Source organism: Salvelinus namaycush, chromosome 4, assembly GCF_016432855.1.
Source record: "Salvelinus namaycush isolate Seneca chromosome 4, SaNama_1.0, whole genome shotgun sequence".
In the NCBI taxonomy this organism is placed as follows: domain Eukaryota; kingdom Metazoa; phylum Chordata; class Actinopteri; order Salmoniformes; family Salmonidae; genus Salvelinus; species Salvelinus namaycush.
The window spans coordinates 59559859-59576397 of NC_052310.1; the positions used below are offsets into that span (position 1 = coordinate 59559859).

General features: G+C 44.3%; 1 protein-coding gene across 3 annotated transcripts; it reads right to left on the reverse strand.

Moving 5' to 3' along the window:
- Positions 1-538: 538 nt before the first annotated feature.
- Positions 539-13386, reverse strand: LOC120046687 (hormone-sensitive lipase-like). Of its 3 annotated transcripts, none has more exons than XM_038992102.1 (12): positions 13288-13386; positions 10584-10662; positions 9861-10110; positions 6362-6646; positions 5992-6082; positions 5655-5800; positions 3956-4141; positions 3657-3812; positions 3340-3484; positions 2967-3194; positions 2292-2674; positions 539-1864 (listed from the first exon to the last, which is right to left on the reverse strand). In XM_038992102.1, exons 3-12 carry the CDS (start codon positions 10098-10100, stop codon positions 1643-1645), a joined length of 2082 nt encoding a protein of 693 aa, XP_038848030.1. In that variant the 5' UTR covers positions 10101-10110; positions 10584-10662; positions 13288-13386; the 3' UTR covers positions 539-1642. The 3 variants fall into 3 exon arrangements, with proteins under 3 accessions (XP_038848030.1, XP_038848031.1, XP_038848032.1); XM_038992103.1 differs by lacking the exon at positions 13288-13386 and adding an exon at positions 12757-13224; XM_038992104.1 differs by lacking the exon at positions 13288-13386 and adding an exon at positions 10829-10849.
- Between the last annotated feature and the right edge of the window lie 3153 nt (positions 13387-16539).

Here is a 16539-nt window from a genome sequence, read left to right on the forward strand (position 1 = left end):
AAGAATAAACATTTTGTTTTCGAAATTATAGTTTCCGGATTTGACCATATTAATAACCAAAGGCTCGTATTTCTGTGTATATTATAATTAAGTCCATGATTTGATATTTGATAGAGCAGTCTGACTGAGCGGTGGTAGGCAGCAGCAGGCTCGTAAGCATTCATTCAAACAGCACTTTCCTGCGTTTGCCAGCAGCTCTTAGCAATGTTCGAAGCACAGCGCTGTTTATGACTACAAGCCTATCAACTCCCGAGATTAGGCTGGCAATACTATAGTGCCTATTAGAACATATAATAGTCAAAGGTATATGAAATACAAATGGTATAGAGAGAAATAGACAACGTGTCATAATTCCTATAATAACTACAACCTAAATCTTCTTAACTGGGAATATTGAAGACTCATGTTAAAAGGAACCACCAGCTTTCATATGTTCTCATGTTCTGAGCAAGGAATTTAAACGTTAGCTCTTTTTACATGGCACATATTGCACTTTCTTCTCCAACACTGTGTTTTTGCATTATTTAAACCAAATTGAACATGTTTCATTATTTATTTGACACTAAATTGATTTTATGCATTATATTAAGTTATAATAAGTGTTCATTCAGTATTGTTGTAATTATTACAAATATATGTATAAAGATTGGCCGATTAATCGGTATCAGCTTTTTTTGGTCCTCCAATAAAATCGGTGTCGGCGTTGAAAAATCATAATTTGTTGACCTCTACAACAGATGCATTATCTGTATTCCCGGTCATGTGAACTCCATAGATTAGGGCCTATTGAATATATTTCAATAGACTGATTTCCTCATATGAACTGTAACTCAGTCAAATCTTTGAAATTGTTGCGTTTATATTATTGTTCAGTATAATTGGCGCCAGCATGTTAAAGTAGAGGGCATTCTCCTCCCTCTGAGCTCAGTGGGCGTCCAAGGGCCTTGTTATTGTTGTCTAAGGGCTCTCTCTCTCTGTGTGTGTGTGTTTGTATGTGTAAGGTCGTAGGTTTATTCCAGCACTGCCACCAGTGCATGTGTGTGCAGTTGGGTATACAGGACATCCCAGCATTGTGTTATTGTTGTCTGAGGCTCACAGGGATGGGAAGGTTTACCCCATGATTCTGAGGTGAAGGTGTCTAGCGTGTCGTCTTTTCTGCCACAGGGAGAGACAGACACGATTGTTAAGCCCACACAAAGCCCCTCGCTAAAGCCACAGTCTCCCAGGAGACTCAACGTCTCTCTCGCCCTCTGACACTCAGTGTTTAATTTTTTTTTTTTTACTCAATAAAAATCTGTGAAATTGTATTTTTGTTCAGTATTGTTCAAACCTTAAGCAATATGACATTTAATTGATTACAAATGACATGACCCTTTCCTGGACTAAAAAACACTAAACTGTGTACATTGACATCTCCCTCAGCAGATGCTCTTTAACCAGTAACTTCAAATATCACTCATAATTAGAAAATGTTTTCCTCAATAAAGCAGCTATGAGTCAGTGCTAGTAAGAAAAGTGCAAGTGTTAGTGCAATAAAGGGTGTTATCTTTCACTTTCCAGTTTTGTGAGGATAACAACTAGTTTTCCCCTTGGTTTTATTAGGCAGCTGGTCAGCCCCATTATTTTTCCTTTCAAACATTGGTCACTTGCGAATACAGGAAGGCAGAGTTTTCTGCTGGAAGACCTCTCTGATTCGCTCTACGCAGATGTCGGAGGCCACCTTTATCTCCTCTGCGAATCCCGATAGGCTAAGGAAGCCATGTGGGAGGTCCTCCACCACCCTCAGGGTCACTGGTTGGCCCATATTCTGCAGTTTCCTGGCGAACATCACAGAGTCATCCAACAAGGCATCCAGTGCAGAGGCCTGTGGGGACAGACAGAGGAGTAAAAACTACAGAGAACTCAGAGATTAAAGTGGAAAGACCATCAATTGTGGAGTGAGTTAGAGAGACCAGTGAACAAGGACAAAATAGGCCTGCTGCAGTAAAATGTGTCTTGTTTTTTCTTTCTTTATCTTTTCCATCCCTCTCAACCTACAAACCCGTCTTCCTAAATCAGCATTTCCCTAACTCGGTCCTTGGGACCACAAGGGGTGCACGTTTTGTTTTTTGCCCTAACACTTCACAGCTGATTCAAATGATCTAAACTTGATGATTAGTTGATTATTTGAATCGGCTGTGTAGTGCTAGGGCAAAAGCCAAAACGTGCACCCCTTGTGTCTCGAGGACTGAGTTTGGAAAACCCTGTCTTAAATGCATTGACTCTCCACCTCCCCATCCCTCCTCTCTCACCACTAAGTGTACAGGTGGTAGTCCACGCAGTAGGTCGTCAGAGGCTAGCAGGGGTGACACAAACGGGTTCTTGACGGTGGGACAGCTAGGCGTCTGGATTACAGACAGGCGCTCGGAGCGCAGGGGCTCAAAGCCTTCTGGGTAGTCCCTGGGGCCTGAGGAGGAGTCGGATGAAGATGGCAACACTGATCTCTGGTGGGCCTCGTTGTCCAAGGACCTCCGGTGTGATGATGACCATGACCCTAGGACCTCGGCGGGAATGAAGGACTGGATCCATTTGGACGCCCCATGTGAGAGGTCACTGATCAGCGAGGCTGTGTCTCTACCTAGAGCGCTCAACGTGCTGATCCCCTCTGTAGGCTGAACCGTCTCAGAGTCTACACCTGGAGGGGGTGAAAAAGCAAAAGACAAAGTCATTTGGAAAAAAGGAGAAATAAAGTAATTGAACTTTTCCTATTGAAAAACAATACCACACATAAATACAGTAACGTACTGATAGCTACTTTGAGGAAAAATGTACTTTTTATGCCTGTGATACGTGGTTGTCCCACCTAGCTATTTAACTCTGCTAAATGACAAATGTATTTTAAAAAGTAAAATAAGACTGGAGTGTGACTTTAACCACCTTTTACATAACCTTTGACTAATACCCTCTCATGCCTTTCACTTCCTTACCTGTGTAGGCGTTGATACACTTGGAGAGCACCCCTAAGGGCAGCAGTAGGTCAAAGCTGGTGAGAAGGCGGGAGGGCGAGGCTTCAATGGTGAGCAGGGTAGCAGGATATGCAGCCATAATACCATCAGGGATGCGCACACCGCAGGCAATGGCCCTCATGGACACAGTGATGCAAAGGTTCCCCCCAGCACTGTCCCCAGCCAGACACACACGCTCAGCAGTGGAGCCTAGGGCAGAGGAACAGACCAATCAGTACCAGCGGGTCTGACAGACATTTTGTTGCAATACTGCAATAAAATATGTACCAATATGATTGACCCGAGGGTCCTCTGTTGAAACCATTTCCTTTGGCTCTAACACAATGACACTGACCCAAAAGATGGCAGTTCTTGAGGGCCCAACAGTAGGCGTAGAAGCACTCCTCCAGGGCTCTGGGAAAGGGGGCCTCAGGAGCCAAGGAGTAATCCACAGACAGGATGGGGACATTCAGATCCTTGGACCAGCTCTTCAGATAGTTCTGGGAGATGGAGATGTGACAGGAAAATTAAACAGCAAGGTTAAACAATATGAAAGTATTCATGGTATGTGCTGAGCCCCAAGCTCCACTTAATTACTGTGAAACTAGGGTTTGGGTTTAGCATAAGTCATTTCAGGCGACACACCACTACCACTATCCCAGGCCTATGTACCTCATGGGATTTGGAGGTCTGGGACACGAAGCCTCCTCCATGGAAGTGGATCAACAGCCAGGGGGAGGGAGGACGCTTCTGGGCACCAAACGGTACTAAAGACAGGGAAATGGGTGGAGCTTCTGTACGAGCAAAGGCTAGCAGCTCTTTACTGTCCTGAAGAAAGAGAGAGGGTAAGATGTATGCATCATAACTGAACCCTTTTTACAGTAATATGATTGATAAAACAGTGTAGACCTGTGATGAAATCAGATAATAAGCACAAGGTAATAAGCACAAGGTAAGAGCTGAGTTTTCACCTGTCCTTCTCGAAGCTCATAGGAGATGAGGCGCATGTTGACAGGTCCAGGGCCCCAGTGGGCCACTGGCGGGGACACAGGGGTAGAGAGACGGGGGTCTGAGACCAGGGGGAGGAGTAGCGGTTCAGGGGGTATGGTCAGGGTGAGGTTCACCTGCACTAGGGTAGAGGTTAAACTGGCAAAGCCCTGTGGAATGGATGGACAAAAAAGATGGAGGACATTGCAAACAGTCATAGAAGGAAACAAACAGGAAGATGGAGTGAGCAAGGAGAGACTGAGTAAGTAGGAGAAACACTGCTCCCCCTCCGTAGAGTGGTGTGATGAATCACACTTGGTCCTCAATACCAATAAGACCAACGAGATGTGCAAAGACTTCAGGAAGCATACAACACCTACCTCTGCAACATCTATCAGAGGTCAGAACAGAGATTGTAGAGGAATACAAATATCTGGGTGTCCTCTTGGATAATAAGCTTCAGTGGAGTAAATGTACAGACCTGATCTACAAAAAGAGTCAACAGAGACTGTATTTTCTCAAAAAGCTGTGATCTTTTAATGTTAATTGTACTACACTGACTCTGTTTTACAAATCTTTCATTGAGAGTATTTTAACTTTTTGTTTTGTTTGTTGGTTTGGCAATGCCACTGTCAGCCAGAGAAATATCCTGAGAAGGATTATCACCACAGCAAGCAAGGTCATTTTAGACCCAAGCCACCCCCTATACCCGGACTTTGAACTACTCCCCTCTGTCCGCAGGTATAGGGCACCCTTCGGCAGGAAAAACAGAACTAGACAATAACTTGTGCCAGGTGTGATATCCCTCCTAAATAGCTTGGGTTAATGTTCCTATCGACCCAGTGAGGCCAGCAGGCTAATGTTCCTATCGACCCAGTGAGGCCAGCAGGCTAATGTTCCTATCGACCCAGTGAGGCCAGCAGGCTAATGTTCCTATCGACCCAGTGAGGCCAGCAGGCTAATGTTCCTATCGACCCAGTGAGGCCAGCAGGCTAATGTTCCTATCGACCCAGTGAGGCCAGCAGGCTAATGTTCCTATCGACCCAGTGAGGCCAGCAGGCTAATGTTCCTATCGACCCAGTGAGGCCAGCAGGCTAATGTTCCTATCGACCCAGTGAGGCCAGCAGGCTAATGTTCCTATCGACCCAGTGAGGCCAGCAGGCTAATGTTCCTATCGACCCAGTGAGGCCAGCAGGCTAATGTTCCTATCGACCCAGTGAGGCCAGCAGGCTAATGTTCCTATCGACCCAGTAAGGCCAGCAGGCTAATGTTCCTATCGACCCAGTGAGGCCAGCAGGCTAATGTTCCTATCGACCCAGTAAGGCCAGCAGGCTAATGTTCCTATCGACCCAGTAAGACCAGCAGGCTAGTCTCTTTTTATTGGTATGTAACTGTTATGAAAGTTGTATTGTCAATTTGTTCTGTATTTAAACGCCACTTTAAACATGTACATGACACTGCAACAAAATTTCTCCATGGGGACAATAAAGTAAAGATCTGCTAAATGTAAAAATATTCTACAGATGCTCTTACCAAGAGCGACTTACCTTAAGATGAATGGACTACCTGTATCTAGGTAAGACAACCACAGTCATAGTTTAAACTTTTCCTCAGTAAAGCCGCTATCAGCAAAGTCAGTGCTAGTAAGAAAAGTCTAATTAGTTAAGAGCCTCCTCCCCTCACCGATACAAGCTCTGATTCGGTGAGGTTCCAGAAGGACTTCCAGAACTTCATGTCCAAGTTCTGGGTGATCCGCTCATATTCTTCTCCTCTCAGCTCTGGATCGATGACATACTTCCCAGAGGTAAGGAGGGAGAATGCTGCCATGCCTGAGGGATATGGAGGAGAGCAAATGGGAAGTCAGTATAGCACTGCACACTATGCACTAACTTTGTAAAATGCCAAAGGATTACCAAAATCTTGCAATAGGCCCAACAAGGTAGATAATCAGTCAGTTGTTATGACACCTAACATGTATAGTTTTACAACTTGATACAGCCCAAAAAATTCAGAGACTGACCTAACCCGGAATGCTGTTTTTCGTAGCTCTCTCCAAACGAGACCATGCTTATGATTAATGACTGCAGGATCGGACGAAGGGAAGATGAGAACTGGGGAAGCAGAGGGGGAAAAAATATTTCAGAATCTATTCATTCACACATACCCGGAATTTGACTTAGTGAATAGTTGCTGCCAGCAATAAACAATGTACAGACAGAATACAGACAGTAAGTCAACATACAGGATATACAATATAAACATAGTGAACATAAAACTCTGGAGAAAAGCTGATTTACAGTGAGGATATACAATTTACAGAGAGGATATATCTCTAGTACCCCCGGTTGAGACCCACTGCTCTATAGCATCTCCCCCTGGTGGTGACTGACCTGAAAGCCCAGGCAGCGGCCGTAGAAGCAGGCCTTGTGCATGGAAGCATACTCCCTCACCAACCTCCTGCTCAGCTCTCCGTCCTGCTCTCCGTACAGCTGCCCGGGACTGTTGTCGTGGAGCATTCCCTGGGCAATGTAGAGGAGGGCCCGTAGCTGACACAGGACACTGCCATAGGCTTCCATCTCTGAGGCGTTGTGGTCGGCCCTGAAGAAGGCCCTGTGGCAGTTAGCGGCAATGTAGCGGCCGTTGTGGATGATGTGCAGAAGGCAAGACTGCAACACCTGTGAAATTAGATTATATTTTGTTGGCTCCGAAATATGAATACAAAGATGTAAAATATACATGTTTTAATAATCGAAGGAGCTCCATCCCTCCCAGGGCCGGCCCTCCCATTATGCAAGATTCGGCCAACGCCTATGGCGGCACTTGAATTTGGGGCGGCATTTTGACAATTGGCTGCCGCCCTCTGGGCGCCCCTGATCGGCTGCTACACTGCCCGCGGTACCCCATTCCCACTTTTCCCGAAGTTCACTCCCACTATCCTTGGTAGCTATGGTGATGTTTGTGATTATCCAATTGTGAAACATTGAATCTGCCAGTTATTATTTTCATTTTTATGTTTGTGTGTGACGAAGACAATTAGTGATTAAGGCAGTAGCCTAACCTAGCCTGTTAACTTTGGCTAGCTACTACTAGTGGATATTATTTTAGCTAAAAGTCATCTATAGAGATTTAAAACAATTTTCTACCATGTCTAAGAAACAAAATCTAATCAGGAAGCGAATATTTAAAAAAAAGAAAACGGAGAAAAGAGGCACAATCTCTAAACCAAAGAAATTTGCTGGTGAAATTTATCAGCGTGCAGCAATGTCCATCAGCCGTTGGGGAGAATGACAAGCCTACGAGGACAGGCCATTTATTCGCCGAGAACGACAAGCCCCCGTTCGCTGATTCTAGCAGCGAAGAGGGCAAACCGGATGCGTCCAAGCCATGCACTTCCACCGATGATGGCAGCTCTCTGGCTGGACAAGTACAGGTGGTCGCACCAGGCCTAGCCACACCTCCAAACAATGCCGGCGAAGATCCTACTATTTTTGACCCAGACTCGTCGCTCCCCGTCCCGGATGACAGTGGTGGTGCTGCTGCTAAATCCGACTCCCAGACAAAAAAAAACAAAAGATCCCGGTGAGTGGCCAAAATATATAAATGGATCTTTACAGGATGCTAGTGCAGGCTGGGCCACATCAGGATAAGGAGGGGAATTTCCCAAGAAATGAGGGGCAACGAAAGTTTTCGGTGGCCCACTACAATAGGAGGATGGAGAACGGGGAGAGAGTGGAGAGACCAAGGCTTGTCTATTCTAACAAAAACGATGCAGCCTTCTCTGTTTTTTTCACACGAGTGCAAATCTGTGCTGGTCAGGGATGGAATCAGGGACTGGAAGAATCTGTGCCACCTCCTCAGCTCGCACGAGAAGTCGCATGACCACTTAGATAGTTTCTAGAGGTGGAAGGAGCTGGAGATCAGGCTGGGGTCCAATCAAACTCAGACGATTTGATTTCAGAACCATGGACAGCTACCAAGAGAAAACATCGCTGACTGCAATGCAGCACCACAGCAGAGGAAAGAGACCACTAGGTGGTAATGAAATAAATTCGATATGTAAATAAACAAAATTCATTAAGGCTAGGTCATTGACATAAAGCTTATTTTACACTGCTCCAGTGAAACGAGGCCTGTCATGCATTTATGAAAGCACTTGTTTCCAAAGCTCAAATGATCTTACTCTGTTTTACAGTTCTACAGGAATATAAAAATATGTTAAATATGTTATATACATTTTATTTTAATTGTAATTGTAACAATTATGGGGTCGTGCCATGTGTGATAACAGGTGGGATATTATTAATAAGAAACTCGTTTTCCGGTCTCCCGAGTAGCACTGCATCACAGTGCTAGCTGTGCCACTAGAGATTCTGGGTTCGAGTCCAGGCTCTGTCGCAGCCGGCCGTGACCGGGAGACCCATGGGGCGGCGCACAATTGACCCAGCTTCGTTTGGGTTAGGTGAGGGTTTGGCCGGCAGGGATGTCCTTGTCCCATCGCACACTAGCGACTCCTGTGGCGGGCGCAGTGCACGCTAACACGGTCGCCAGGTGTACAGTGTTTCCTCCGACACATTGGTGCGGCTGGCTTCCGGGTTAAGTGGGCATTGTGTCAAGAAGCAGTGCGGCTTGGTTGGGTTGTTTCGGAGGACGCACGGCTCTTGACCTTCGCCTCTCCCGAGTCCGTACGGGAGTTGCAGCGATGAGACAAGACTGTAACTACCAATTGGACACCACAAAATTGGGGAGAAAACGAGGTAGAATAAAATTAAAATAAATATTAATAATTTAAAAATGTAACTTATTTTCCTCCTATATGTAGTAGGTTGCATAGTGATAGCAACATTGTAACTCTTCGATGCAGGGGTTAAAGTAACATTCCCTTCTGCCTGGTAAGGGACCTTCTATATGTGCACGCGCGCACCAACATTTTCTATGGGCCTAAACATGTATAATTGGAGATTATTTCTTAATCTTCCAAAAAATAAGTGGTAAGCCTACCTGTTTGACAGACACAATTATCCTATCCATAGATGTTGGTATAGCCAAATACTACAATACTGTCGCATGCACTGATTAAATACCTCCGTGTATGGGAAGGGCTTGGTGTGTTTAACTAAAACCAGGGCTCGAATTGAGTGAGGGTATCACATATCCTTTTTGCCATTTTCTTTAACTAAGGGTATCTATTGTTTGCTTTACATTTTGAAATAAATACATAAAATGTATCCAGATTATATCAAGCGTTCTATAACAATGCTTAACTCTGTAATGCCTTATGGTGGAAACAAGCTCTGAAATGCCTGTGAAAGAAGTGACTCTGATCCATATGGGGATGTATTGATTCCTCTCCATGACAATCTGAAGCTAAACTGCAGCCTATAATATTCGAGGAGATCAAAAAAATTGACTTTGCTATTCTGTCTTTTCTCTTTCTGAAAAGACAAGATGTTTGTTTAAACCCAGGCAGCTTTTAGGGAAGCACTTATGTTGTTGGGTTATACAACGGACTAGTAGCCAGCAGTTGAAGCTTACAGTTTTCTGCGTCAGTAGAGCCTATTTCTGGGTGGAAAGGTAACTTTTGAAAGTGCCATGCTTAGATTCTATAGGATGTCTAAGATATAATCATTTTTGTCTGGCCTAGGGCGGCAGAACATCCAGGGTATTGGTGATTTTATCAATGTAATGAGATTGAAAATATTAGGCTATGTTATTGACATTGAACTGATTATATAGCCTAATAACCAGATGTGCTAAAATTTGTAGCATAGGGGCGGCAGATTATGGTCTCGCCTACGTTGGCAGAAGGTCCAGGGCCGGCCCTGCTCCGTCCTATTTTCCCTCTGTGGCAAGAGAATGAGAGGCAATCACAGAGTGATAATTCTACCCTACCTTGACCAGTGTGCGATACCCATTCCCAGGGGTATCGGAGTCAAAGTCATAGTGGTGGTAGACTGCAGTGATGCCAGAAACCACAGGTTCCAGGGCACGACCATGGTCCTGAATCCTTCTCATGCATGTCACCAAGCGCCTGGACATGTCGCCATATGGCAAGTCAGGAGGCCCAGACAGAGCAGTGATGTTTTCCTCACACACCGCCTCCAAGGATGTGAACACAGCTATCCAATCCATACCTGAGACACTAGAGAACACACATACAGAAATATAAACCCAACCTAGACCAAAAACATGATTTTTATTTCTGAATAATCATACTATATCTGAGCTTTGGAAGTTTAAATAAGGAGATATAAAAATCATTACATCTGACTAACCTCCTTAAAATGACTGGTTTGGTTGTGTGTGCCAAAGGTCAAAGATTAAAAGATGCAACTTGCACAGGACTCCTCTTACAAACTGACTTAGCAAAAAAAATTGGCTGTTGACATTTATCAAAATGTACACTAAATATTGTCCTAAATCCTTAATTTATAAGCCTAGTCAATAGAAGAGTAGGCTACTAAGAATCAACAAATCAAACCAACCTTGTTCCGGTATATATGACTGACAAGTTATGTAGGTTATATGCTTGTACGCCAGATATGTAATAACCATGTTTCCATTACAGGTTAACGTTAGCTTATACAAAACGTTGAAATTGATTTTTCAACTAACCTGCTCTTGCGACAACGTCTTCGTTATCGATTCAGGGAAAGGGTGCCTTATAAATGTCCGTGTCCAGTTGCAGGGGATTCTACAAAAAAACAGAAAATACATATTTTTTATTAAAATCATGTTTTGTACGTCACGAGGAGGTTCCTAGCCATTGTAGGGTGTGTTCGTAAATTCAATCTGGAATGCCAGAGGTGCGCTCTGGGGACGCTCAAATCGGGGAGTAGGGTTTATACGAGCGTTCTGACCTCACAACGGCAGTCAAGCATCCACGCTAACTGGCTAACGTTGGCTAGCTACTTCCAGACACACTAGCAGAGCTGGTTAGGCTGTTTTCATGTTATCCAGAGCGCTGGTAACTGTCACTGTGCTGCTGGCAACAATTTAAATGCGCGTTTTTGCCGACACAGGCCATATTCAACGGGTGTTGAGCGTTCGTAAATTCATCAGTTATTCTTCGCTATGGCACACTCAGACGAGTGTCCTCTGAAAACGGTGTAGATGGCCAGAGTAAATTTACGAACGCACCCTTTGCTGCCCCGCATCTAGCATTTTCCAGCATCTTTGCAGGAACTAGTCGTTTCTATGCGACGCGGCCACGTTTAGACGTAGTTGACAGCGCGTCAGACAGTGCGCCCAAAACAAAGATCGACACACATGCAAAAGGTATGTCACTCGAAACAAAACATGGATTTAAAATTTAAAAAAGTGTTATTACACAAGCATGAAGATCTTGTGCTTAGAGGGGGGGGGGGGGGGGGGGGCAATGGGGTGTTCATGCAGGAACCCCGGAATTGTGGGTTGCAGTTGAACACTTGTGCATCAGACAGGGTTCTGGAGAACGGAACAGCCGACGAGTCCAGACGTACTGATCATAGCCCAAGTTACTAATGCATAGCGAACGTTCTCTCTGTGTGGTGTTTAGGGAAACGTATGTTAGCCGTCATATTCAGCCGTTGTAGGAAATATGTATCGTTAAAACACTACACGATTTACGGACGTGCTCCCAAATATTTCATTCCGTCCATCCTCAACCCCAGGACGTGGGTGCTCAAATATTACGATGATTCCCTAGTTGATCATACCCTGCGTTTCTCGGTTGTCGTAGGGGAAAAAAATCCGACACACATACAGTGAGCTGCTTTATTAGTGTGCACATTATGTGCAGAAATATTTGTTTTAAAGAGACGGAGGCCCAGAATATAGACTTAATATGCGATAATTGCATTATCTTATTGGTTTTTGTCATGGTAGGGAAGCAGATGTAATATTGGTACAGTTCGTTTTGCACTTGAAACGGTCTAAAACAACAAATCCACTAAACCGGGGCACCGGGCCATGTAAAACGAACTCGCCCATTGAAAAGGCATTGGGTTCTCTTCACAGTTCCACCAATCTGTCTTCTATCACCGCAGTCCGCATGGTGCTGTTAATTTCCTCTTCGCACGACCAACATTTACTGACATGTGTCTGGAGAACGGAACAGCCATATTCGGTGCGTCCTTCACCCGCTCAAACTACCAGATTCCCGGAGTACTGATCCTAGCCCAAGTTCATAGGAATTCACCCCGATCATGAAAATGTATGTAAGCCCGGCATAAACTAAACTCCATGGCTATCGGGAAACTGGGCCCTGTTCAATGTCCATTAATGCATTCTTAAACGTCCTTCGTTTCCCCGAGTGGCCCAGCGGTCTAAGGCACTGCATATCAATGCTAAATTAGTCACTACAAACCCTGGTTCGATTCCAGGTTCTATCACAACCGGCCGTGATTGGGAGTCCCATAGGGCGGCGCACAATTGGCCCAGCGCCGTCCGGGTTAAGGTTTGGTCGGGGTAGGCCGTCATTGTAAATTAGCATTTTTTCTTAACTGACTTGCCTAGTTAAATAAAGATTAAATTTAAAAAAGCAGGTCACCTTTCATCTAATTACTCAAGACTCCCCAGCTCTCAGAACCGAACCAGCTGCTTGATGACGTCACCACACATCGACAAAAACAACACCACTCTTAACTGACCAAATCCACTCTTCCCAATATATAAACTTTAACTGGGACACTGGTAGCCGCGATATCATCTTTCCCGACGGTAACCACATGTAAATCCACATAGTTAAAAAAAAATTGCACTTTCAAACACGAAAGAACTTTGAACTTTGGAAAAAAGTATAACCTACCCAAGCTTCAGCACTGCCAAGTTGAAACAAAAATGGGAATCAGCTGGTGCTTGACTGATGGACTTTAAAATCCCCCCAAAATGAATTAACCCCAGAACACTTCTATTGAAGATTATCCGGGAGAATAAAGAAAAAGGAGCAATCGGTTGCGGCGTAAATCTGATCGATTTGTTGACGGGAGAAACACATTTAATCAGAGGCTCTGATTAAGGCGATTCATACCGAAACGTAAGCAAATATTGTTTGTCCCGTCAATACATCTGTCAGATTTACGCAAACAGTGTTATTACATATTTTTTTCTTCTCCCGGATAGTCACCAGTTGAAGTGTCCTAGTGTACGTAAAGTTTTTTTCTACGACATTGAATTTGGCCGCCCAAGACTGGCAAACATTGTGACGGACGAACGACAATTAAACAAGTGACTTCAAACGAACACTTGCAATAAACGTGCGACCTATGTTTACGAGAAAAGTTAGTGTACAGTATGATCAAATATGGAAAGCCTTGTATTGTACAGCCTACAAACTTACCAACACGCATCCTCTATTCTTCAGCTGACAGTTTCTGTTTCGCCCCACCGATTGGGGTGCGTTCAATTCGCTTAAAAAAATAATATTTGGTTTCTTCTTCTATGGTATAATGGCCGTCCGCAAACACGTTTAAGGTGCATGCCTGCCGCCACCTACTGTGCTGGAGTGTGCGATGGATCATGGTTTGTGTAATTCTGTACTACAAAAATCCATATTAACTTCTAACAAACCCTCCCCGTCCCCAAAACACATCAAACTTTTGCTCTGTAATGTTGAGACAATCCATCCTTAGGATTACTCATCATTTAAAAAAATTGTGGCCAGTAACATTTTATTTAACCAGGTAAGTTGACTAAGAACACATTCTCATTTACAGCAACGACCTGGGGAATAGTTACAGGGGAGAGGAGGAATGAGCCAATTGTAAACTGGGGATGATTAGGTGGCCATGATGGTATGAAGGCCAGATTGGGAAATTTAGCCAGGACACCAGGGTTAACACTCTACTCTTACAATAAGTGCCATGGGATCTTTAGTAACCAGAGAGTAAGGACACCTGTTTAACGTCCCATCCAAAAGACGGCACCCTACACAAGGCAATGTCCCCAATCACTGCCCTGGGGCATTGGGATATTTGTTTTAGACCAGAGGAAAGGGTGCCTCCTACTGGCCCTACAACACCACTTCCAGCAGCATCTAGTCTCCCATCCAGGGACTGACCAGGACCAACTAGCTTCAGAAGCAAGCCAGCAGTAGGATGCAGGGTGGTATGCTGCTGGCTTGCTGCTACATTCTGTTAACATCTGTTGCCCCTAATAACTCTGTTGCCATATCCACAATAATCTTCAACATGGCATTTCTGCTTTTCACAATCCGAGTCATGTTGATAACCTTTCCAATGAAGTCAATTTTATTTACTATCAAAGGGTCCTTTGACCAGACCCGGCGCCAGGATAAAGTGGCGGCAGGATAAAGTGGCTAAGGGGGCGGCAGGATAAAGTGGCTAAGGGGGCGGCAGGATAAAGTGGCTAAGGGGGCGGCAGGATAAAGTGGCTAAGGGAGCGGCAGGATAAAGTGGCTAAGGGAGCGGCAGGATAAAGTGGCTAAGGGAGCGGCAGGATAAAGCGAGGGGACAGTTGAAATCGGCAAAGGGGCACAATTTTGAGGGGTTCTTGCATTGGAATTATATTGAATTCTGCTTATATCAAGCTATATCACAATAAACAAAGTTAAAATGCAGAGACTGAGATCATTGAGTGCTTTTGAAGTGACAGTCAGGTTGGTGCGAAATATGTAGCCTGTCACCGCTGCGCTGTATCAGCACAATGGACAGCGCCCTATACATTAAAGCAAGGCCGTTTTGGTAATGAATATAGGCTACAAGATATAGTAGATAGGTGAATTACCCTACTGCAAACAGCCTATGTGAATTCAGCCTTACACACAGCTGTCTTGCCAAAATAATGCTAACTAAATGCTGTAAGTAGTAGCCTAGTTATTCATGTATGGAAACAAAAATACTGAATAGCATTTTGGCTTAGAATACCAAATGAATGAATGAGAACAAAACAGCGGTACCAAGTACAGTAGTAGGCCGAGTAAACTAAATATCAGATCAATCAAGGCATGACACAATCTATATGTAGGCTAGTTACATTAACAGTCAACAAACACATTAAACAAAAGGCTAATGGAGATCCAAATAACCAAAACACAGCCTACTACAGTGCAATGCAGCCATGCACAGCTGTCTTGCCAAATAAATAGTCCTATAACAAGTTGTGATATGGCACAAAACACTTCTGACAATCAAATTCGACCCACGTAATCAATTAAGCAATGCCAACCTACCTTAAACACATTTCCAATATGTACGGTTCCATTTACAACCACGAAAACCAATAGGCTACCAAGAAAACCATAATAGAATGTATCGATTTCTATGATGAAACTTACCGATATGTACTGTAGCTATACTCAGGGGCATCATTTGGGTTCTTGCATTGGAATTATATTGAATGCTGCTTATATCACGCTATACCACAAACATAAAAGTTAAAATGCTTCTGACCAAAAAGTTACAAGTTGGCACGAAATCTTCGCAATGCTCTATCAGCACCATAGACAGCGCCCTACACACTAAAGCAAGATTCTTTATGAAAAACAACCAGCTAGATTGTTTCTTACCCTTCAGAACAGTTGAAGCCTCCTTGATGCTCTGTGGAACTTCCTGAGGAATCGATCATTCCATTCTCCCCAAAATCAAATGCCAGTTGGATTAGTTGAGCTATCCTCGGGTGTAGTATGCTTCTTCTGTGCTGACTGAACAGGTTTGTCAAAGTGGAAAATGAGTTTTAGCATGCAGCTTCCTCAGTGACAATCTCACCAATGAGCCCTATGATTTCATTTTGAATATCGTGTGACATGTATGTGGCACTGTGGGGTATGGTGCTAAACCCCTTGGCAAGTTCCTTGTCTTTTCGGAAAGTGTATTCCATCAGACAGGAAAAGTCCACTGCCCCCCTCCCCCATTGACTCTATCGTGTCCAATGTCCCCCTCAGTGGTTGCTTGTTTGAAACAAGTAACTCAATAATGTCCACAATCGCCGACACATACATGTGATTTCTTGCCAGCTACCCATCATTAAAAAGTGTTTCGACAAGGGATACAAAATGCAGCATTTGCAGTAACCGAGTACTCCAGCCACTCTCTTCTTCTGAACCAATTGCTATTAAATTAAAGTTTTTGGACAGGAAACCTGGGACTAGGGTAGGATTTTAGAGGCTGGCTCCTCTGTTCCAAGATCATAAGGAACAGCCATAGGTGGAGGGGGCTGTGCAGCCATTATCCTGGCAGCACTTGTGGAAGAGGGTGAAGGCTCTGCACGCGGAGCTAGCTAGAGCTCAGCAGCATCATTGCTGCTGGGCTTTGTGACAGCCTCAGTGGTTTGATCCTGCTGCTACTCAATGCTCTTCTTTGGCTTTGTTTGGGTACTTTGGCGAGGCCAATTTCTGATATCCATCATGGCAGTGGCAGATTAGCTGGTTCCTGCTAGCTAAATAGGCTAAGGCTAATAACACTAACGCTTTTTACTGCTAGCTAAGAAGCTAGCTCTGTAGTGGTGTGGGGCGTGAGGCAGAGTTGAGTGAAGCAGCTCTAATGGTAAAATTGACCCCGCCCAAAATCAAATATTACAGCCCAAAATCAAATATTATAGGCAGAGGCGTATGTTGTTATTCACTTCGCCTACC